Genomic DNA, 25,389 nt, shown 5'->3' with positions numbered 1-25,389 from the left:
GAATGGTGGAAGGGGAAGGGGTACAGTGGGAATGGGGAAGAGAGAGGGGTTAAGGGGGCAATAATTCATGATTATTCTACAATTAATTAATAATTCAATAATAAACAGGATATTGTTTTAAGTTTTCCCCTATCCCATTAAACTAGACACCTCTTATCGAGACCCTAGTCTAGTCTGCACCCACCATATTAGTAACTTCAGGTTCTTTGGCTTCAAGTTTCTTCTTCACCAAGGATGTCCAGTGCCTCTACAACTCTACTATGTAATTATAGACAATAACACTCTATGCATCAAATCATGTATCTATATTCTTAACCCCAGCCCCGAAAAAACATACAACTGCCTGATTGAATGACTTCCCTCTGCACATCGGACTATCAGCATCCTTTGCAACGGAATCTCAATGAGCAAGGTCCCATTACTTAACTTTAGCCTGATTGGCAGATGTTGGAACTCTGTCCTTCCTCTGCTTTTGGTGCTCAAATCATAGGATTTAGCAAAAATATATTTCAATATGACATTATATGTATTTCAATAGATACAACAGTTATCAACACTAATGTAAACAAAGAAGAAAGGAAAAAGTTGAAAGACATTCTGTTTAACTACTTATGAGTGACTATTTTTGTGCTAAGTACACAACTGGCACCTGCTCATACATAAACACAAACACTATTTATAAATACAAAGAGTCGGTATAGCTGATTTTAGCCTTTAATTCTTTCGAATCATCACTATAATCTTACTTTTGTTTTACTGGCTACACATTTTGTGTGAATTTAACAAATGCTAACATCTCACTGTAAATGCAATTCACACTAAATAATTCCCATGATTTGGCCTCCCACAGTAAACCCCACAGCTCTTTAATCAGTTCCTTTGCGAAATCTGCAAGGCATTATTAAGGTGTTTCATGTTGGGTTTGATTCCCGCTCCCCCCCCACCACCCCACCCCAAGTCCACGTTTAATATTTTAACATGTATCCACATTTGATGTTGAGTGATGTATAATTCACAGCGATTTATTGTTCTGTAATCAGATTTCAATCCTGAATATTGTGAAGGTAACCATTCTCTTGTACAGTTAATGTTCTTATCATTAGTCTTCAACCTGCATATCACAGTACTGTGAAACTCTCAAGACCATTCCAGACTGATGACAATCTTAAGGGTAATAAATAACATTTTGTGCTTTAAACAAATACCCATTTTCCATCACTGCTCCCCTTTGTTCTTGTGAGTCTACATTTTTCTCGGTGTGACAACTGCCTGGAAAAACAGATCGATAAATCCATGTTGCAACGATGTTTTCTGAACCCTTCTCGCCCATGCAATTAGGAGCTGTGTTTCTGCGACTTCACGTAAAGTTTTCCATCTCGCTCTTCGACCTGTAATCCCATGTTGTTTAGCATGGCACTCTCGGCCACACCCTGATGTGCCATCTGGGCTATCACTTCTTGGTTCTGCAAGTTCTGATCTGTAAGGATTCGGATGGTAAAAACTGCCCACTGGCTCACAACTATGGTGCATGAAGTTAAGGAACATGACTTGCAATAGCATCTTGAGAGAGTAGAAAATATTTCATCAATATGTCGCTACCTCTACCGTTCCCCCGTCAAAGCAATTTTGATTAATGGTGGTGAAGTTATAATGGCAGCCATGTACACCCTAATAGACTAGATTCAAAGTCTTCCAATGATCATATCCTGTGGTACATCAGACATGGTCAAGTCCATTATTATCCCAACACAATAATGTAATTTATCATCAATTTGTGATTGTTCAATTTTTATATGAGACTTGCAAGAGACCAGGAGCATTTTGATGATCTAAAATACCATGGTTGCCTTCGGATCTATTCCTCATGCCTAAGCCAAGGTTGAAGTTGATTCACCAGGGTTCAATGGACTAACATACAGATCCAACGATCACCACTGGCAGTCACTTCATTGGAGGAGTGGAGAATAAATGGATTCGCTTTAACTTATGCTATGGGCAGTAATGGGAGGATGGATTGACTCATCTCACACTAAACTGTGGCTGAAAACCCACAGAGTATAAAAGTTTCTGGTGATTGAATCATATAGTGGTGCTCAAGGTGAGCTTTTGAAATCCCTCAGCTGTTTGCCCAATGCTCTCTGGGAGGAGACTCCACCAGCTTTAATAGGATTGGGCCACAATCACCCCCTAATGCTTTCCTCAAAATGTTTTACCTTTATCTAGCCACCTTTATTAAATCTTCTCAAGAGTTGCACAAGTCTTGCGGCTTGAGGAGTTGAACCCAGAGTGTTCTACTGATTTTCTCAGAGTGCTGTTGCATAACTTTTGTTTTCCTATAAAGCAGAAAGCTTGGAGCTCGCCTACTGCTCTTCTGGACCATTGCGTCATTATAGGTTAGCACCAGCTGAATTAAGGCTGGACAACAATTTTTTAGTTTGTTAAAACAAGCTTTACCAAATCCCGCTGGCTATAAAGTTATGACTTAGTTAATGGCAACAAAATCACTGCACCAACCTGCCTTGTCTGTCTTCAGAGAAGGCTTGTGCACAATGTACAGAATGTCAACACAATAATACAGAACAAATCGTTTCAAAATGCAAACGGTTCAATTTTCCTCTTTTTAAAATAATAAACATGCAGTCGTTTGGAAATGCTCACTTCTGACAATTGCTGGAAATATACAAACAGCAATACAAAAGGGAACTGAATTGGAAGCAGAAAAAATGCAATCTTACCAATGCAGTAAAGCAAGATGACTGATTCATGTCTGAGAAGTTCTGAGGGGAGAGTCAGGCATCTTTCACATCTTTTCACCTGTGCATTATGCCTTTCAGAGTATGGAGTGTGTTAGTAAGCAAACAAGTAGTTGTTTTCTAAATAAAAAAGCATGTACCTGTTCATATTGAACACAAATCATCATCATCATGAGCGGTCCGAGTCGAGGATGACTTGCTTCCACACCAAAAAGTTCACAGGTGTTTCAATGAGGTCCTAATATTCCAGGTCCTGAACCACATATTGAAGGGTGGAAGATGACTGTGCGTGGATTATTTTACTGTGTGGTGGCCTTTGCACACCAACCACCACATGGGCTTGACAGAGCTAGGTCCAGTGGCAAGGATTAACTGTTGCCTCCTCACCATTTTCTTGACAACCACCTAGCTAGACAGAAACTACCAACTACAAGTGTTGTGTATGGATAACGTAAGTATACTCCTTGTACACACAATGTACAGTTACATAAGATGACTGGATGTACCTTCACACTGTATACACTGTGCTTGTACCACCAGAGGGTGCAACTGGTGGAGACCTAGGGGTCACCTGTACACGACAGGTAACCAAATATAAAAGGGAGCTCAGCATGCTGTACCCTCACTCAGGAGTTGTAATAAATGGACTAAGGTCACCATAGTTCAAGTACAATACCTTGCCTCGTGGAGTCATTACTAGAGTGCTTATAGACATAACAACAAGCAGTGTCAATTCTGGAGTATCCAATTTGGCAGTCGCCATGGAGTCTTCCTACACACTCAACAAATGGAACAATTGCAGAATGTGAATCTGCACTCATATTATGGTCTCTCTGTAATGCCAGATAACATTTCCCCTTTTCTCAGCATTGACCCCACTTTCACTGCTGGTAATTTATGCCTTTATGGTGTCCTTTTTACAAAAACAATAAAGTTTAAAAAAAAACACGCCTGTAAAATCACAGGAGCTGTCTTGCAACTCATTGCACAAATGAATATAAAGGTGTGCAGAAACTGGAGATAGAAGCCTGGCTATTTTCTGCCACCTCTTCTGCAGCTTTTTAAAAAAGAAAACATTACTTTGGCTAATTTTATTTTGAAATCTAAACATTGAACATCTTAATCAGTTTTTCCCTCCCAAGCACCTGTGTGTCAACAAAGTAGGTCATGAATAAACATGAGCGGCTTGTTAATGCAGTTTATTAAACTCAGGCCCCTGGATCACAGAGAGCACAAGCAGAAGAACATAAGTGCTACAAGAGATTAAAGGAAGCTCAACCTAATGTTCACATTACCCCCTTGTTCATCTGCCCACTGACAGGGAGAAAATAAAGCACATTGCTAAAGAAAATCCCTAATCCTTCTGACACTTGAGCACCTCATTGTGTACTGAGCCTCATGAAAAGCTACTAATGTTTCCACGGTTACTGCCAGCCAGGCCATGATCCTGTTTGTTTCCTCTCTACAAAATGCAATAAATACACAAGAGCTAGGGGCTGGCGGGATATGGATCCAGGTTTCATTTAATGCTCTTATTCAAAATAAACAAATCATATTCTGTTTACAATAGATCTTTGGTAAGAATGGATGAGTTTGCCATTTAACAGTCATGTATGAAAGACAGAAAAAAAACCATCTAGCAACTGAAGGTTCTCTCCAAGAAACAGCACATTTAATATAAATATAAGTCTGGGCAGATGATGAACGTCAAGACACGAGTTCTTTAAAAGAAAAAGCAGAAATGATTGCTCCATATTCACCGATTCAAGTTAGAAGCCATGTGTGAAACAATGTAGCCAACTTTCTAGCTTAGAATAATGAAATGTCATGGAAACGGATTGCTCTCATGCTTAAAGAGAGGGGGTGCACTAGAAGCCAAAAAAACTTGGCTGCCATTTCTGTTAATGATCTAAACTGCTCTGTAGCATAGCAACAAAAAATAGATAAATCTAACAGAAGAAAAACAATGATTTCCCCAGCCGCAGGCACATTTAGTTACAGTTTGTTAATGCAAGCCGTGATTTAGCACACGTAGGAAGTTCACCACTTCTGCTGCTTCACGGAAGAGAATTTTCTTGCTTCCGTTTAGCTGCTGTGAGCTGCGACTTGGGGAGATTACAACCTGTATTCATGTAAAAACTATAAAAGAACTCTGAACCATTAACTTAAGTGGCTCTTTTGCCACTGCATGCAAATGCACAGTGGGCCAGATAGCACCCACAATCTCACAAGCACATTAAAAGGGTCAAGACTGACAATCTGCAATGAAATACAACCCCTCTTTGTTACAATATATGTTTTCATATTTGGAGCTAAAGGTACAACATGTGGAATTGTATGCTAAAATTAAGTCTTAAGGTATGTGTGTGTGTGTGTGTGTGTGTGTGTGTGTGGGGGGGGGACGGGGGGACGGAGAGGAGTGAAATGGGAAGAAGGGCAACAAATTGGCTACAGGGACCGTACACAAAGGATGGTTTTAAAAGGTGTACCTTCTCAATAAGATCTGGTCATCTGTGAGGTGCCCAGGCTCAGTGTTGGTTCCCTTTCTTTTCAATTTATTCATCAATGAATTGGAGGAAGGCTTTGGTAAAAAATAGTTAAATTTACTGATGACAAATTGTATAGCAGAGACGGGATCTTAGAAGAGGGTAATAGATTGTTGACTGTTCCTCCAAAGTTTTAACTTAGTGTCAGGAGGTTGAGGCCAAGGCAACTACAGTCTTGGGCTGTACTGCACAGACCATTCATTATAACTACAATCATGGCATTAACCAAAGGCTTTGGTAAGATCTTATTTGGAGTCCTGTGTGCAATCATGTCCCCCTCCCCACTTCAGAAACAACATTGTGACGTTGGTGAAATTGCACTGATGGTCAATAGGTATGACGTCCAGGCTGTGAGCGTTGATATATGAAGGTCTGTGATTTTTTTTTGGTTCTTTCAGGTGATGGGAGAAAGGGCGGGTTGATATATGGGGTGAAATTGCTCAAGGGTGAGGACAAGGGTCTAATTGGCCTTTTCTTGTCTAAGACACAAACGTCAATGAATAGATGACTTGGAGACTTTAAAAGGGAGCAGAGTGCATGCAAGAGTCGATGCTTCAAAGCAATTATCTCGACAGTAAATGAATTTGGTGTAAAATAATACCAAAATGTATTTAACATCTCATCATGTCACAACATCCCAAATTTTTCACACATTGAGTTAATTTTGGTAGGTAAATGCAGTGTAAGCAAACCAATGGCATGCAACAAAAAACTGCATTCATTTACAGTGCTGCCGTTACAGCTTAAACTTGGTACTGGTGCAAAGAAGTGCCTTAAAGATGTTGCCATTGTGAACGTGTCTCTAAGCACCTCAAGCTGTCTGCATACAGAGCACCACAATCAGTCATACAATATAATCGATGACCTACAACAAATTGTTATGGTTTGAATACACATATAAAAGTACATAGAACTTCAAGGAGGTCTGTGCTGCAGCAGACATGACAATTTCTGTAATGCAAACTTTTCCTTGGGGCCAACATGGTGTCAGAACTTTATCTGTAGCCAACCGATTAAAAAATTCCAAGGGTGGTAACAGTCTCAGTTAAAATGGGAAGTGCCACTACTTGGAGAACAGAATAGAAATAAGTCAGCTTTGGAACAGCCATTTTACTTATGATGAGGTGCACTTCACTGTACACTTATAAGCTTAAGATGGAAGTTAAATTTGCCAAACAACTTTACACTGGAGATGATGTACAATGCAAATGATATAATTGAATAGTGCACTGAAAAATCATGCTGCCAAACAGCTTTACACTGAAGACGATGACTTTGAAATAGTCGGTACACCACACCTGTTCCCAAAAAGAAAACTCCAGGCATTGAGCAGCTATCTTCAAAATTACAAGAATGCTTAAAATACAATCTGACCTTGTCTTATCAGTTACGTTATCTTGTCAGTTGCTTCTTGTCTTTCAAAACTGTTTTTAATTCCAGTGAAAAATGGAAGAGGTAGAATGATGCAACAAAAATGATTCAGCAATTACCTGGTATTCTCTGCACCCTGGTTCTAACAGCACCAGGAAGACATTTAATGCCTATGAAAGCAGTTGCCTATTTGAATGCACACAAGTGTCACACCACTCATTTTAAAGATATTTTAGATAATGTAAACTTAAGATAGATTTTTTTTGCAGGAACAAAACAGAAAAGCACACTTTGTAAAACAGAGGGCCCTAAAGATGAACTGTACTCTCTGGATAGTTCCAGGATGGGAGCGTGAGTCATCTCTCTGTGCTCCCAAAGTCCATGGACTGCATTGGGGGCATATCTGAGGGAGTTACCAGGATACCCAGAGAATTCCACCCAATTTGCTCCCTCTGAGCCCAGAAGGTCCTAGGCCACCAGAGCTGCTGTAGGTCCTGCACTGCACGTTCTAAAGTTCATCTCAAGAGTAAGTCCCCATTACTGAAGCTGGACGCTGTTCAAATTATTGTTGATTTCTTTTGCTGGTGGAAAAAGGGAGAAAGCAAAAAAGACGTAATACTTCACTGTGTTTCCAACCGTACTTCGTAGGAAATACGAAATACAAAATATATTTCCTCCTGGGGAAAACTCATTAATCCTGCGCTTCCTTTGAGTGCAGCACCCCCCCTGGAAACGCAGGATTGGAGAATGTAGCCATAAATGTTTGCTCCTTGAAAAGTTCACTACTTACAACTTACATTTAAATTAAGTTATTTAAATGTAAACATTATGAAATGCAAAGTTTCTAAAATATTCTTCATGTTGATTTGGCATAACCAAATATTAATCTGAATTCTAGAAAGAATGAAAACCAATTTTGAACTGTCTCTTGTAGTGAGCACCATACAAATCTGTGTTACAGTGAGGAAGGTCTAACTGGATTCATCAGAAATAAGGGAAACACAAACAATGCCACTTGTCTAGTTGGAATATCAGAGAATTATAGTGAATGACTGCTGTATTAAGTATTTTCTGGATATCAGTGCTCCAACTTCCTCTTTTTGTACTACCCTTTGTAAGATTTGTTCAAAGTTTTAAAACCCCATCAAAGCTTTTTTTCAGTCCGAGACTTCACCGTCCTGAAAAACAGGAATGTCCCCAGAGGTAAGGCAATTATAGAAAACTGCAGCATTTCTTAAGGCTATCTTCACAAATGTTTCCAACTATGTGATAAGGTTTATTCAGTGTTTTGGGGGAATGCTGTAAAACTGGTCCAAGACGACCAACACTTAAGTCTGGTTTAAATGGCGGTCCGGTGCAGCAATCTAGGCTTAGTATCTGAATCCACATAGTAAATGTTAGCTAAGCTGGCCTTTAACATCAGAGAATCACTATACTTACAAAAAAGAATCTGCATTAGCACCACTTATATGCAAACTTCAAAACAATATTTTTTTTTGTTTGAAAGCTCATGGATATAGATGATACATAATGCACCATGCAGCTGACAAGGCAGCAGAGGAATGCTTCTATGGAGATTTGAGTCAGTTTATACCAGCAAGGGATTTAAGCAGTTGAAACCAGAAAATATCTGAAAAAGTACTGGTGTAAGATCATGAACCGGATAAATAGTGATACAGCTATTGTTAAATAAATAATTTCTTGAAGTATTCACTAGAGAAGGCTATCCAACTCTGCAGTATACCCAATTCTAGACCAATTGTAAATCAGTATGGCAGACGTACTTGATAAATTCAAGCACTTAAGATCAACAAATTCCTTGGGTATATATCCTCGGGTGTTGAATGAGGTCAGAGAGAAAATATGTTCAACACCATTATCATTAGGGATTGGTGGGACACTTAAGGTTATGTAGGATTGGAAGCAGGAAAATGCAGATATTTACCGATACTTAAAAAGAAATAATCCAACCCAGTCGGCTACAGATCAATTAGCATAAAATCAATTTTATAGATTTTTTTCTTGGGATGTGGGCAATGCTAGAAAATCTGCATTTATTGTCCAATCTTCTGAGAAAGTGATGGTGGGTTTTGTCCTTGAATAGTACCTGTAGTTCAACGCCAGCCAATATAGAACTAGAATTACTTAGTGGAAATGAGTGAAAAGTAAATTTAACACAAATATATCAGAAAGACCTTTTTTTAATTCAAGGTGTGATAAATGTTCGGAATAATCTATTAGTAGGGTAACAGAAGGAAAATACAATAGGGTTATTCAAAACATAGCTGAACGTATGATAGGAGAGCTATGCAGTGGTTTAATGTGCTGAATGACCATTTTCCTACCCAACTCTTCTCATGTTTGACACCCTTCCATTCATGTAACAAATAGGCTCGTCCCATCATCACAATTCTACGTATTCAAGACTATAAAATGGGAGTCAAAACAGACCAAGATTTCCACAAAAATTTGGGAGATTGTACAAAAATCATAATCTTCAATACTACAATTTGATCAAATATCCAAAACTTTTTACTTAACATTTTTCATGACTGCCATTGATGAATCCTACAAAGATATCCTGTTCTGAAAAGTAACATAGATTTTCACATAGATGTTTATCTTAGTAACTGCCATCCAGATTGGTTCGAAATACCTGTTACATCATTGATACTCAAGCCGAAGGTGAATAAGCCACAGTGCTGTTATGCATGATGATATGAACAAATCTCTGAGAATAAATCATTGATGATCTCTTCATGTATGCATCTCTGATGCTGATGAAATATATTTTCTATTTTGTTATCCAAGTTTATATTACCTCTGTAGATGAGTGAGTTTTTCTGGGCCCAAGTTTCGAGCCGCGCCTAGAACGGCGCAGTCCCGACCTGGACGCCCGTTTTTCGCGCCACAAAGTGCGCCTAAAAAAAACTTCCAGATTCTCCAGCTCCCTGCAGGTCCTCTGGCCCTCGGCGTAGCGCAGCACGAGCTGTAGGGGGCGGAGCCAGGTCCCTGCGCTGAAAACAGTGCCGGGACCTCTGCACATGCACGCTACAGTGGGCGCGCATGTGCAGTAGCTCCAGGCGCCCAAAACTGTGTGGGAGGGGCCAAAGCATGCAGCCTCTAGCCCTCGCCGAATGGCCTCACTGGGGCTGCGTGAATAAGGCTCCTCCCACGGCCAGCTCCTGCTTCCTCCCGACCCGACTCGACTCCCGCTTCCCGCCTCCCCGCCTCCGGACCGGACACCGACCCGACTCCCGATTCCCCCACCCCCCCCCCCCCCCCACCCCCGGACCCGACCGACTCCCGCTCCCCACCCGCTTCTGGACCAGACCCGACACCGACCCCCAGACTGGACCCGACCCGACTCCCGCTTCCCCCCCCCCCCCCCCCGCCTCCGGACCGGACCCGACACCGACACGACTCCCGCTTCCCCCACCCCGACTGGACCCGACCTGACCTCCCTCCCACCGACCTGACCTCCCTCTCCCTCCCTCCCTCCCTCCCCCCGACCCAAACCGACCTCCCTCCCACCCGCGCTACCCCCGACCCGACCCAACGCCACCTACCTGTAAATCTGGTGCTGGGGACGGGCCCTGCCCGAAGTCTCAGTCCCGGCCGGGCCCATTCAGCCTCTCCCCCCCCGATCTCCTTTTCCCCCTCCCTCCCCTCCCTCCCTCCCCCTTCCCCTTCCCCCCCTCCCCCACTTCCTCCCCCTCCCCCCCTTCCTCTTCCCCCCTTCCCCTCCCCCCGCTGTCAGAAACACAGACACTGACAGACAGAGAATGAGAGACATAGACAGACAGACAGAGAGATAGAGACACTGACAGAGACACATTGGGGGCGGGGGAGGGGGGCATCCCAGCACGCTGTTGGAGGGCTCCCGGTGCTGCAGTCGGTAAGTAGAAAATGTTTTATTTATTGATTTAAAAAAAAAAAAATTTTCTTATTAATTTTTTTTGATTGATTTATTGGTTGATTTATTGATGTATTTATCATTTATTATTGATGATGGCTCTTTATTTGTAAAACTGAAGTGTTTAATGTTTAAAAACTTCCCTTTACCCCCCCCCCCCCCATTCCCTACGCCTGATTTGTAACCTACGCCTGATTTTCTAAAGTGTAGACAAGGTTTTTTCAAGCCTACAAAAATCTTCACTTACTCCATTCTAAGTTAGTTTGGAGTAAGTTTTCACTGCTGAAACTTTGAAAACAGGTTTAAGTGGCCGGACACGCCCCCTTTTGAAAAAAAAATTCTGTTCCAAAGTGAAACTGTTCTAACTGACTAGAACTGGAGCAAACTAAATGGCGAGAATTCCGATTTCTAAGATACTCCGTTCTACACCAGTTGCTCCAAAAAATCAGGAGCAAATCATGTCGAAACTTGAGGCCTCTGAAACTACAATGAAACACAAAATAAGCAAAATCGTGTGACTAATGCAGTTAAGTATAAGAGTTAACAAGCACAATAACATCAGGACAAAAATACTGAAATAAGATCCCAAATTCCTCCTGAACTTGATTCCCCATTATTATTTGAGGGGGAAAATACAGGTCTGAACTAAACTTGTTCCATCCAAGACCCAACTTGATAGCCCATGGTTGTTCTTTTTTGGCTTACTACGACCAGAACCATATCTACAGCAAACCAGTTCTGATAACAGAATCTATACAAACACAGTTGAATAAACCACTGGCCTAATGATGTCATCCACTAGTGGCAGACAGTCTGAAACCACTATCCCAACAATATCATGTGTACTGAACAATCCAATAAGCCACAAGAACAGACATCTGTCTGTTTGCATTGTATAATTGTGGTAAACCATAAGGTCCAACAATATATAATGCGCAGTCCAGTAAACAATTGAGCAGGAGTGTGTACTGTTTGTGCAGAGCACCTAATCTGGTAAAACCACAGCCACAATGACATGACCAGCCCACAATGCAATATAATTTGATTTACCATCACCTCTTTTAATAATATTTTTGGTACCTTTCCATCTGGAAAATCTACACCCAATGACAAGATTTAGTTGGAATCAACAGAATAACCAGTAAACCGCTAATGAAATGGCACCTTTTCTTCATCGAGCACATAATCTAAAACACACATATTCCAATGATGCAAATAGAATTAAACACAATTTTCAGTCTTGTAATTTCACAAACATAGCTCGTGGAATAGCCAGATCTGCTCCAGAAATATAGGTAGTTTGCTTCATCAGAATATGACAAATGCTGATCAAGAGATATGTGTAACTCAAACTGCAAGTCACAGTTTCCTTTTGCGTGTGCGTTTTAAGGAATCAGCAGGCAGGGTGAAAAGCATCAAGTGACTGATTTTGCTCCCTTCAGTCTTGTGTATGGCACGCACTTCCTGTCCACAAATTGCACATTCTAGATCACGACTTCAAATTTTTATCTCAACATTTAACATTGAAACTATCCAGGAAAACAATTATAAGAAAAACCCACAGGAACATGGTAACATTTCACCATCATGGTTTGTTGATGAACCAACTGAATCACTCAAAATACTTTTAAAAACAAATTTCCCCAGTGTAACTGAAATTTCGAATGTCCAAAATAATGCATTAAACATCAAAAATTCAAAATAGTGCTCATTTTTATAATAACATGATTACATTTGTCCATCAAATTGTCTTTTGTGCATTTAAATACCTTAAAGTTTTTACTTTAAGGCCACAGGCCTGGGCTTGGACTTGGACCTGATTAGCACAATTTCCCAGGATACATCAGTACTATCATTTCGTCAAATGAAAGAATGCTTTTCTCTCAGTCTCAAATCTGTTAGGTTCCATTTCAAAACTATGTGAAGAAAAGCTGGAGGGAAAATTTCAAAAGCTTTATTCAGGTACAAATGATCTTGTGTGTGTTTTTTTAAACTGAGAGGCATTCTAATTACTAACAGCAAGAGAAAGAGAAAGACAGAGAGGAAAAGAAAGAAATGGAATCTGACAAAACACTTCCAGGAACCAATCACAAAACATCAAATTTTATGTTTGCAAAGTTACAAACCAGTTCTGCTATATCTGGGAAAGCAGAATATGCTGTGGTGCAGGATATAGCGTGGTGCAGGATGGGGTGCTGGAGAATTTTGGATGAGTGGTAGTTCACAGAGGGTGGAGGGCGGGAGACACCAGGAATCTACCCCATTTTCCAGCTTGCAGTACTGCCAAACCTTACCTTCCCCCTCTCTTGAATACCAGCTCGTTCTGCAGTGATGTCAGACCAAAACATCCTGTGCTGCAAAACCCTTTCTGTTATCATGTGAGAAACTGTTGTAGGAATACAGTAATAGATGTGTTTTTCTTTTTAAAAAGGTGATGGTTAGCTAAGAAAATATTCCTCATTCGGAATAGATTTTCTTTTAGTCCACAATTGCATTTAGTTAAAAATTCCCCAGATGAACCATTTTTTGAGGCTTTATGTATAAAACTTGGAAATTGCACAAATGTATAACTTCTAATGTTTTAGGAGATAATTTTGTTTGTTTATGGAAATTTACATTTACTAAAGACTGTGTAAGTTGGCAAACTCACGAATAATGTGCTCCTGGCACACACCAGAAGTTCATAACAGGAAATCGAGCACTTACAGCCCATCATTTTCTCTTGATAAATTTTCAGCTAGTTAAAATTAATGCTTAAATCATTAAAAACAAGAACATGAAGACAGCAACTGGCTCTTGATGGAGAAAATGGTGGCGGAGGTTTCTGATGCGGGGCCAGAGGGGGTGGGGGCCTGCTGGTTTAAAAAGGATAAAAAATGGTTTAAGTCCCATTTTCCTGGACTCTGAAGGGTGTTGCACCCTACTCCACCTAAGAAGGAAAGACTGAAGGAAAGAGAGTTCCTCAGTTCTGAGGACTTAGGATAGCGAGTTATTAGAAGACTGCAATCTGAGTTTATTTCAATACAGAGAACATAGGAGTGAAATAATGTGTCTTATTTGGAGGTTAGAAGGAACAAGAAATGAAATTTGAAAGCAACACTGTGGAATGCTGGAGGAATAACCCATCAGGCAACAATGTGTGTCTTGTATTCTATCCATGATGTTGGACGAGCTTGTCCAGATAAGGGATGTAATATTCAAGCCTTGAACAGATGTCTGTTTTATAGAGAGTTGAGACTTGTTGATAGAAAATGAAGTATTTGGCATGAAAGAAAGAAACTGAGCTTCTTGCAGCCAACTTTTGCAATAGAGATGTGAGAAGTCAGTTTGAGCTGAGTATAGAGGGAGGACAAAAATGTCGACAGGTGAAGGAGGCTAGAGCCATCAAAAATAAGAGATGGAAGCTGTTGGTTCAATTTTTGAGACATGAACACACTGTGTCTATGGGCAATTGATTAACACCAGTTTTCACTGCCCCATCAAAAGGCTTGGAGACGATCAAGATGCAATGGATTAATCACTGTACTCGGATAGCACTGGAGATTGTGTGCATTGAGTGTGTTCAACTTAAAGACGGCTGATTGGTTAGAAATGACAGAACAGGAAAAGTAGCAGTTACACTAACCCGGCAAAGAGTTCTCAAAATCGCTGCAGTGTAAAGGAAGCTAAAACTAATCCCATTCGGAAAAGAGTAAAGGAGGGAATATCTACAAATCAATTATTCTACAATTGTGAAGGGAATCAATAAGGCATTTTATGTAGGACTAGGTCATTGATATCAGAGAAGGCATTGTAACCATGGGCAACTGCTTCACAATTAAGTTTCAAAATCCACTGTATTCTAATTCAGTTATTGTTCACTTGTTTGAAGCTCTCAAAAGGGATTAGAAATAAACCTGTGTTTCAGTAAGCTATATGGGCTGTGGTAAAAAGAAAGTGGACATGGTTCATCCCAAAAGGAAACTTGAATAGCAGGGTTAGCTCTATGGGCTAAATTACCTTTTCTTAAACTCTCTTGAATTTTACTATAAAGTATGTGGGTAAACTGGATACAAATGGCATGTTAAAATTACAGATTATAACAAGGTCAAAAACAACAATTAGTCACTACAATACAGTGCATCACTACCATTACAAGCCTGATTTAGAACTTGAAGAAATGTAGTTCCAGACTTGTTGCATGACTGACAACTGCTGTTCAGGTGAGAGAATATGCAACATATGCATCTTTTAAAAATTCATCTCTTCTCTACGTTTTTTTACTGTTATGTTTCAGCTGCTGTGCCATTTTCAAGTTTCTTTTAGCCCTTCTGATCACCCTTTTAATGTGTTTTTTCATTTTCTTGTATTCATCCCTTTTCATTTTTTTCTGTAAGATTTGTAAAGGTTATTTTCCTTTTTCATTTGTTAATCCATTTAGGGTCACGTTAGCTTCATTAGAGCTTGTTGGTTCTCGGAACGTATTTATCCTGCATGCTCAGCATTATATCTTTAAAAGTGTTCCACTTAACTTTTACTCAAGTGTTACTGAACAACCTTCTCCAATAGTTGTTTTAGTTGGTCCCTCATTTCATCACATTTAACTCTTTTAAAGTTATGTACTTGGCTCCTGGTCTTAGGTGTTTTTAACTCCCAGATCATGCTGTGCTTTACCACTCTGTGGTCACTGTGCTCCGGGGGTGGTACGATTTCCATTTCCTGTACATTTTCTGGGTCATTAACAAATACCAGATTGATATGGCCATTGACTCTTGTGGTTTCTTTTACACATTGGGTCAAAAAGCACTTGCCCACAATAGCTAACATCTCTGGCTCTAAATGATTCGAGTTTTCCCAGTTAAATTAGGTTGATTGAAGTCTCCCACTAAAATAACTTTATTGCTCTCACATAGCCTTCCGATCTCTTCATAGAGCAAATTGTTCTCCTTATTCTGACCAGGTGGTCGATAGCATGAGCCTAGTGTGAGATTGGCTATTTTTTTGGCAATAAATGCTGAACCAGAGTAGAACATTTTGTAGCTTTCTACCTCCCACATGATCAACAACTTCTACTTCAAAGAGGTCACTGACTATTAAAACCATCACTTTTGTTAGAGTTTAAGGTAATTGCTCATCAAACTAGATTTTCATCACATCTACTAAGGTTACACTCTATGATGCACCTTTAATGGTCCTTAGTGTGAGCTCATGTAGTAATGTGGAAAACATAAGGAAGCGAGGAATGAGGAAAAACTCAGTGTCATTCCACAGATTGTGTTGTATGTACCCATCATCAGGTCGACTCATTTACAGTGACTGAATACGTCAAATTCCATTTTCGTTACACAGGATTCTGGGCTTCTATATTGAGGGCCATTGGTTTATGCTAACCAAGTCAAATATTGAGCAGACTTTTGCCAGTGGACTGTGGGATCAAATTCGATGATTTAGTCTCTTTCTCTATGGAAACTATAAATTAGTGGTTTGTCTCATCATTGTCTCTACCCAACCCATTTGACTCCTGAGGTAAAATTTGGCTTACATATTCTCATCTCAAGGCAATCAAGCAAAAGTCCAGAATCCCTTCATTCAACCTGGCCTACGTCCTTGCATAAACAACACTCTTTTTCTGTCCACCATAGGAACAATTGCCCCCTGTGGATTATTCGTTGTAAGTTTTGCCCTTTCCCGATAACCTCGAATTCTGCTCCCAAACACATTTTTGAAACTGTTAATTGAGATAACATCAATAATTCATCTAATCACGGTGTCCTCTAATTCTGAACTCTCAGTCCAAATCGAATAGTCTGCTATATTCACGCTATCTTTACTCTCAGTAATTTACAGACGTTCATCATATACTCCCTTCAATCTTTTCAGTTTAGCTCTCTTTACAATTTCAGCTCTGAAATAAGTCACCAGGACCAGATGGGATGCATCCTAAGATGCTAAGCGAAGTAAAGGTGGAAATTGCGGAGGTACGGGCTATAATCTTTCAATCCTCCTTAGATACGGGACTGGTGCCAGAGGACTGAAGAATTGCAAATGTTACATCTGTGTTCAAAAAAGTGTTTAAGGGTAAACCCAGCAACTACAGGCCAGTCAGTTTAACCTCAGTAGTGGGGAAGTTTTTAGAAACGATAATCCGGGACAAAATTAACAGTCACTTGGACAAGTGTGGATTAATTAAGCAAAACCAGCATGGATTTGTTAAAGGCAAATCGTGTTTAATTAACTTGATTGAGTTTTTTGTTGAGGTAACAGAGAGGGTTGATGTGATGTACATGGACTTCTAAAGGGTGTTTGATAAAGTGTCACATAATAGGCTTGCCAGCAAAGTTGAAGCCCATGGAATAAAAGGGGCAGTGGCAACATGGATACAAAATTGGCTAAGTGACAGGAAACAGAGAGTAGTGGTCAATAGTTGTTTTTCTGACTGGAGGAAGGTATACAGTGGTGTTCCCCAGGGTTCGGTTCTATGACCATTGCTTTTCTTGATATATATTGATATGTCTGCACTGGACTACATTGGATTACACTAAGATTTACCTGCTGTGTCTCTATCTCTGCTGCTAAAAAGTTACAAAAAAAATTGAAACTGTGGCCATGTGTGCTGAACTAGTTCTTCAGCGCTGGTGGCCTATTAGGCCACATTAGAGGGAGCAGCGGCGGCGGCGGCCCGGCCCGGAAAGGAAATCGGCACGGTCCCGGCCTGCAAGACCATCAACAGGCCGGGGCCATCGGAGGGAGCAGCATGCGGCGGCATACCACTGCAGGAGGGCGACGGCTATGAAGCCAGGTCGTTGACTGCACTGCGGGCAGGCAGAACAGGAGGAGCGAAAGAGCAAGAGTTTGTAGAAGGAAGTGACCGGGGCCCAGGAGAGGCGTAAATCTGGGGCTCAGAAAAGGCGCGGGCCCAGCCCACACTGCGCTCGGTCAGTGCAGCAGAGCTGGTCTCCAGTTAGTCTTGGGTAATCCTTGCCACTGGACCAAGACCTAGCTCTGTCAAGCCCGTGTGGTGGCTGTTGTGCAACAGCCACCACACATTAAAAAAATCCAAGCACAGGCATCTTCCACCCTCCAAGATGTAGTTCAGGATCTGGAATATTGAAACACCTGTGAACTCATTCCTTTTTGGCATGGAAGCAAGTCATCCTCGTTTCAAGGGACTGCCTATGATGATGATATATTAATGACTTAGACTTGGGTGTATAGGACACAATTTCAGAATTTGCAGATGGCACAAAACTTGGAAGTATAATGAACAGAGGAGGATTGTGATATACTTCAAGAAGACATAGATAGGCTGGTGGAATGGGCAGACATGTAGCAGATTAAGTTTAACGCAGAAAAGTGTGAAGTGATACATTTTGGTAGGAGCCTTGGTGAGGCCACATCTGGAATATTGTGTTCAGTTTTGGTCTCCTAATCTGAGGAAGGATGTTTACCAGATTGATTCCCGGAATGGCAGGACTGACATACGAGGAGAGACTGGATCCAATGGAGTTTAGAAGAATGAGAGGGGATCTCATAGAAACATAAAATTCTAACGGGATTGGACAGGTTAGAGGCAGGAAGAATGTTCCCATTGCTGGGGAGTTCCAGAACCAGGGGTCACAGTCTAAGAATAAGGGCTAAGCCGTTTAGGACCAAGATGAGGAGAACCTTCTTCACTCAGAGAGTGGTTAACTTGTGAAATTCTCTACCGCAGAAAGTTGTTGAGGCCAGTTCGTTAGATGTATTCAAAAGGGAGTTAGATATGGTCCTTACAGCCAAAGGGATCAAGGGGTATGGAGATAAAGCAGGAAAGGGGTACTGAGGTTGAATGATCAGTCATGATCTTATTGAATGGCGGTGCAGGCTCTAAGGGCCGAATGGCCTGCTTCTGCACCTAATTTCTATGTTTCTATGTAAGTATGAGGAGAGACAATATAAACTAAAGGCTGCAATTCTAAAGGGGGTGCATGAACAGAGAGACCTGGGGGTATATGTGCAGATATTGTTGAAAGTGGCAGGGCAGGTTGAGAAAATGGTTACAAAAGTATACGGGCTTCATAAATAGAGGCAGAGAGTACGAAAATAAGGAAGTTATGATGAACCTTTATAAAACACTGGTTTGGCCTCAACTGGAGTACTGTGTCTAATTTTGGGCACCACACTTTAGGAAGGGCCTTAGAGAGCGTGCAGAAAAGATTTACAAATATGGTCCCAGGGATGAGGGACTTCAGTTGCGCAGATAGACTGGAGAAGTTGGGGTTGTTCTCCTTGGAACAGAGAAGGTTGAGAGAAGATTTGACAGAGGTGTACAAAATCATGAAGGGTTTAGACAGAGTAGATAGACAGAAACTGTTCCCATTGGCGGATGGGTCAAGAACCAGAGGATACAGATTTAAGGTGATTGGCAGAAGAACATGAGGAAAAACTATTTTTATGCAGTGAGTGGTTAGGATCTGGAATGCACTGCCTGGAAGGATGGTGCAAGCAGATTCAATTGTGGCTTTCAAAAGGGAATTGGATAAGTACCTGAAGGTAAAAATGTTGCAGTGCTCTGGGAAAGGGCTAGCTTAAGTGCTCTTGCAGAGAGTCAGCATGCACTCGACGGAGCGAATGGCCTCCTGTGCTGAAGATATTCTATGATTCTATTCTATGAAATCTAAAAAGTATTCTCTGAATCCTCTCCAATGTTTTGTCATTTTGGGGAACACCAGCGGTAGAGGATAAAAGCGGCATTTTCAAGGAAACTTCAACTCAGTCCTGGGAAAGAGAAGCATTGCTAGAGAAGCATGAGATTTCAGGAGATGTTCTCAAGTCATGACGACAAAGGCCAAAGGAGCGTGAAGGTGGTATTTAAAAGATGCTAACATGGCTTGAGGAGTGAACGAGCACAGAAGTTTGAAAAAAGCCAGGAATGCTGGAGCAGCAAAGGGAAATAGAGGTGTTTGAAAGAAGTCAAATGAGGGTGAAGTAGTGAGGAAAAGTGGGCTGTTAAGGAATGACAAACAGAATGGGGGGGATCAAGGGGAATTTGCAAGAGTAGGGATAGGGGGCTTTGCAGGAATGGTGAATAAGGGAGCTTTGAAGCATTTAGGGTGAGGCTAGAGGAATAGGGCAAGGGAAATTATAACAAAAATGTATGGGTGAAGATGAAAGATTGAGGACAGAAAGTTTCAAAACAATGAACGGGGCGAAAGGAATCAGTTAAGATAGAAAGGAGTAGTTTGGAGAAGAGAAGCAGAAGTCTTAACAAGGACAAGAGGGTGAGAGAGCCAGAATTGTAAAAAAAAATCCTAAACAGTTTAGTAATCCAAATTCAAGAGGATGGGCTTATCGAGAAGTGCAGAGCAATGGAATGTTGAACTATTAAAAAGATACATTTTATTTTTTTGACCTGCTTCCATTCCAATACACTACAAATTAATGGCCTCTTTTTCACACAGTACTTACATTATACATATAAAATTGTGATTGTGTATTACCATTGATTGTTCATGAGTGTAACTACGTTGCAACAGTCTTAACCAGCCTAACCTATGTTTAGACATTGTTGGGGTCAAGTTTAGAACCATTCCAAAATAATGAATCTAGTAGATCAAGTTGGACCTTGCATATGTGCAGCCAATTGGATTTTTTTTTACTGTTGTGAAAACGATCACCAATAACATTATACAATCAGTGATTTGCCCACCACGGAAGCTGGAAATTGTCTGACTTAGTATTTTTATAGTGCACAACATTATATCTACCACCATACCAGGGAGACGCAGTACATGTATGACAGTCTAGTTAAACAGCATTCTACTAAACTGTGCCTCCTTAGGTGTACTTGATATGCAGAGTATATACACTATAAAGAGCCTAGAATACTAGGTTAAATATATAATCTGTTTGACCACAAAATGATAACCTTCTTTTTCAATTATATATTTCATTTGTATTATAAACAACCTGCCAAACAACTCTGTTTAAGCACCACAAAATGGTAACTCTGTTCTAGTGATTTATTTTGTTTGTGTTATGAACAATCTTGTAAGCTGCCATTTACATATAAAATCAGTTAAAACAATCACAAAATGTTAAAGCTCTGTTGAAATGAAGTGTTTTTGTGTGGTAAACAATCCAGTAAATAGTGAGTGAAGAGCAACCGTTTGTCTGGAGTGTGTTACAAAGCTGAATGAAAATGTGTTTTGATATCATAACCAGCAAGATGAAAACTCATAAAAGCATGGTTGGACAATCAATCATCAAACTAGAAGGGACTCTAAATAAGACTTTTTCCAAGGGTAAATGTTCTTTAGTACAGCAATTCCACTCTTGTATTCATTAACCAGTTCCTTGAATGTAATGGCATGCTGAGTCCATTCACGGGGAAAATAGAAAGAACTCCTAACATTCTTTAGTGCTTGATTGGTGTATTGTAAACAATGCATGAAAGCAAATTGATAGGGTGAATAGGAGCAGGAGTAAGTGATGTGGCTCATCGAGCCTACTCCGCCATTCAATAAGGTCATTGCTGAACTTCTACATCAACTCCACCCTCCCGCACTATCCCCAGATCACTTGATTCCCTTCGTGCCCAAAAATCTATCGATCTCGGTCTTGAATATAATCATTGATTGAGCATCCGCAGCCCTCTGGGGAGAAGAATTCCAAAGATTCAAAACCCTCTGAGTGAAGACATTTCTCATCTCAGTCCTAATTGGCCAACCCCTTATCCTGAGACTATGGCCCCTAGTTCTAGACTCATCAGTCAGGAGAAACAGACTCTTAGCATCTAACCTGTCAAGCCCTCGAAGAATTTCATACATTTCAAATGAGATCACCTCTCATGCCTCTAAATTCCAGAGAATATAGCCCCATTCTACTCAAACTCTCCTCATAGGTCAACCTTCTCATCCCAGGAATCAATCTAGTGAAGCTTCGTTACACCCCCTTCTAAGACAAGTATATCCTTCCTTAGGTAAGGAGACCAAAACTGTACACACAGTACTTTAGGTGTGATCTCACCAAGGCCCTATATACTTGCAGCAAGACTTCCTTACTCTTGTACTCCAATCCCCTCAGAATAAAGGCCAACATACCATTTGCCTTCCTAATTGCTTGCTATACCTGCGTGTTAACTCTGTGATTTATGTACAAGGAAACCCAAAATCCCTCTGAATACCAACATATACCAGTCTCTCATCTTTTAAAACGTATTCTGCTTTTCCATTCTTCCTACCAAAGTGGATAATTTCACATTTCACCACATTATTGATTGAATATATTTAAGGTGGAGGTAGACAGATTTTTGAATGATAAGGGAGTCAAGGGTCATGGGGAGCGGGCGGGGAAGTGGAGTTGAGGCCAAGATCAGATCAGCCATGATCTTATTGAATGGCGGAGCAGGCTCGAGGGGCCAAATGGCCTACACTGTTCCTAGTTCTTATGTTCTTATGTTATACTCATTCTGCCACCTTCTTGCCCAATGCTTAACTGATCTATATTCCTTTGCAGTCTCTTTGCGTCCTCCTCACAGCTTACTTTCCCACCGAGCTTTATATCGTCAGCAAACTAGGGTATATTACACTCGGTCCCCTCATCCAAGTCATTGATATAGATTATAAATAGCTGAGGCCCCAACACTAGCCCTTGCAGCATTCCACTAGTTACATCTGCCATCCCTAAAATGACACGTTTATTCTTACTGTCTGTTTTCTGTCCATTAACCAATCCTCAATCCATGCTAGTATATTATCCCATGAGCTTGATCCTGATCTTGCGCAACAACCTCTTGTGTGGCACCTTATCGAATGCCTTCTGAAAAGACACAGATAAAAGATTTCTACCTGGAAGATAACATTGAAACCTTTGGAAAGTACTGGATTTCTGTAGTTGGATGCTGATTCACCTTGTTGAAAAAGATTTATTCATACATTCTCCTATGTCTACTGTGATGATACCTACAGAGATTAAAACAATGTTTTAATTGTGTGAAAGACATCATAGGTTGATAAATGTATTGTCATGATAAATATTCCAATTTATTACAATAACATGAAGCAGCACGAAAAGGCTGAATGAGATAGTCACTGTCCTATTCATTGTAAACATGCTGCTTTAGTTATGTTACGTGAACAATTAGAAACCCGGTACTGCAATGTTGTAATAAAGTTAAATCTGTATGCATGGGATGTGCAGGTCATCACTAAATTTTGTGATATTCCCGAGACAAAGTGAAAGGAAGTCGGCATTATTGCTGTATACTCGCGGTCCGATGGGTTGGAGTACATGCAGCCTAATTCAAGAATGCAGAGGGACCTGGCTCAGAGTTACTGTTAGCCAGCCCTGTAATCGGATATGATTGGGAAAGGATCTTGATCCACCCTCAGAGAACAGGATGGGAAGATACAGGTTCAAAAAGGGCTGATTCTACATAGTCAGTCAATGGTTCTTGAGGGCAATGCAAGCAATAGTACAAGCAACTTTTAGTTGCGAGACTGTGATCCAAGGGACCAATTTAAAAAAATGAGGGACCAGGTTAATTGTTAATCTGGGCCATGAAAACTTAATGACTTAGAGAGTGAAAGATGTTGGTGAGAAACATGGACTGCTTACAGAAACTGTCAAGCTGTTTACATGAGGAAAAAGCCCAAACTATAAACACTTAGATCCCTCCATATCCAACACCACCTGGGCTGGAGATCTGCTCCCAAGATTCCAAAAACCAAGCTCCTGGAAGATGCACAAGTGTGTCCTGGGTTTCATCAAACTGCAATTTGCCTTTATAATTCCAGCTTTTCCTATTCAGGAAAATGATTGAAATCAGGAACTGTGTAAGTGAGGGATTGCCATCACTATGCAGTGCATTGTACTGGTGGCTCCAGCATGCTGTACTACCTCATGACCAACCCACATCACAGGTGCATAAGTGGTTGTTTGTTGGTTGTTACTATTACTGGAACCCAGCCTTTTCAGTTGAGCACATCTCTTCCCACCCACCCCACTGAGCATTACTTGGCTGATTGGAGCCAACCGCTTCATCCTTTCTCTCGCTCTCCCTCTCCCTTCCCCATCTCACTCCCTCAACCATCCTTCTACACTCTCACCACTTCCATCATCCAATGCTCTCCTCACTTCCCACCTCTCTCACTATCCACTCCTCCCCCCCACCCGCCTCCCCTCCTACTTCTTGGTCCAATTCAATTATTCCATCACCCTTAAACCTTGCTTGACCTGAATACTGCGTTTGCTCGATTCCGTGTGCAATGCCACAAATCTTGAAAATTCATAACCACCACTTGAGATCTTACAAGGACAATGTGGACAAGTAGAAGTTAGTTTGCCTCCTAATATTTAACTGGCATCTGAATTCACATACTCCAACAGTTGGTCAGATTCCTTTCCCCCAAGAGGAAAGAGTTTTTTGTGAGGATTCTACCTCACACACTCCTACACATTCTCCACTGAAATAATATTGGCCAATGATCATTTTTTAGTATTTATTTTCTTCAGTTAAATTTCCAATCTTTTATTTCTATTCAGATCACAAGCAGTTGCTTCCTAATCTGCATCAACCTAATTAGAATCAACTCAGTAGTGAACTTTGGTTCAGTGATTCAAAATGCAATCAGACATTAGTTAAGTCCTTTTCTTCCCCCAGTCTTTGTTTTCTGGCTGCAGACAGCAGCACAATTGCAGAATGCTGTTAAAGTCCAACTTTACGGTTCATCTTTTTAGAAGTGTAAATCACACTGATGCTTTTGCTGTGTAAAGATTTCTATTCAGAAGCACTGTTATTACTGTATGAGCCTATTCAGTTCCAGTCCATTACCCTTTAGAAGGCACTTCACACTCTGTAAAGGCAACCTCGGTCAGCTCCTCAAGAAATCAGTTCCGGTATTTGGACAGAAACATATCTCCTGAAGCAAACCCTTCAGACTGTATCTGGTTGGCTAGCTCCAATTCCTGTTATCTACAAACTTCAGCTAAATGTTTCCGAGGCAGCAGCTCTGTTGACTATCAGGAAGATAGTGATAACAGTTCACAATTTTCATATTCAACAAATTGAACTCATTTTTTGAATGCTGTATCGATAGAATTTGATTTAAAAAACACTTCAGCTTATCTTAAATGAAGACTGACCATTTCAGTAGGTTAAGGCTAAGCTGCATACGCTCCACAATTTTTAAAATGCAGTGTGTATATAGTCCATGTAACTTGCTGCTGTCGGATGTTGAACAATGCCAATATTATTGTATTCATCTGTCAAATTTACATCCTTGCTTGTGTCACGACAAGTTGTTATTCTCACCAAATAGGACACTATTGTGGCCTGCTCAGCCCCAAAATCTACTTGTAAGTTGAAAAAGTATAAACTCTGCGTGTACTTGGGCGGGAGTGAGGAATTGTTGTTAAATCACACTGGGCAGTTAGTCTTGCTCCCTTGCGATGCATTATTTGCTGAATAAGTACTAGTATAAATACAAAAACTCAAAATTCATGTCATTTAAACTCTTCAGATGTTACAGGCTTTCAACACATTCCAAATAGTACTCTATATATTCTTGCTAAAAGCAATATAAAATTGGGAGGGGAAAAATAAAGAAAATAATAACCATATAATTTTTTTTTTTTTGATTGTGGAAGCATTTTCTACAAACCAAAGGTTAGATCAGAATCTTTTCCTACCCACAGGCAAAATCTAGAACATATGAATGGCACACAGTTTCAGTGGACATGACATTTCAGAAGTGGATATACTGTACACCGCATACAGGATTTATTCTTGGTGTGGGGAGGGGCACTTGAGGATAGTGTGCACACACAGTGCATTGCTTCCCTATTT

General features: G+C 40.6%; 1 protein-coding gene across 2 annotated transcripts in view; it reads right to left on the bottom strand.

Moving 5' to 3' along the window:
- Positions 1 to 720: 720 nt before the first annotated feature.
- atxn10 (ataxin 10) overlaps positions 721 to 25,389 on the bottom strand; it is a 321,911-nt gene continuing 297,242 nt past the window's right edge. For both annotated transcript variants that reach the window (XM_070900534.1, XM_070900535.1), the window contains one exon: positions 721 to 1,519. In XM_070900534.1, coding sequence (XP_070756635.1) covers positions 1,335 to 1,519 — 185 coding nt within the window. In that variant the 3' untranslated portion in view covers positions 721 to 1,334. The remainder of the gene's footprint in view (positions 1,520 to 25,389) is intronic.

This window comes from Pristiophorus japonicus, chromosome 15 (assembly GCF_044704955.1).
Source record: "Pristiophorus japonicus isolate sPriJap1 chromosome 15, sPriJap1.hap1, whole genome shotgun sequence".
Lineage (NCBI taxonomy): Eukaryota > Metazoa > Chordata > Chondrichthyes > Pristiophoridae > Pristiophorus > Pristiophorus japonicus.
The sequence above is the reverse complement of the archived record's forward strand: the minus strand, read 5'-3'. Positions and strand labels throughout refer to the sequence as shown.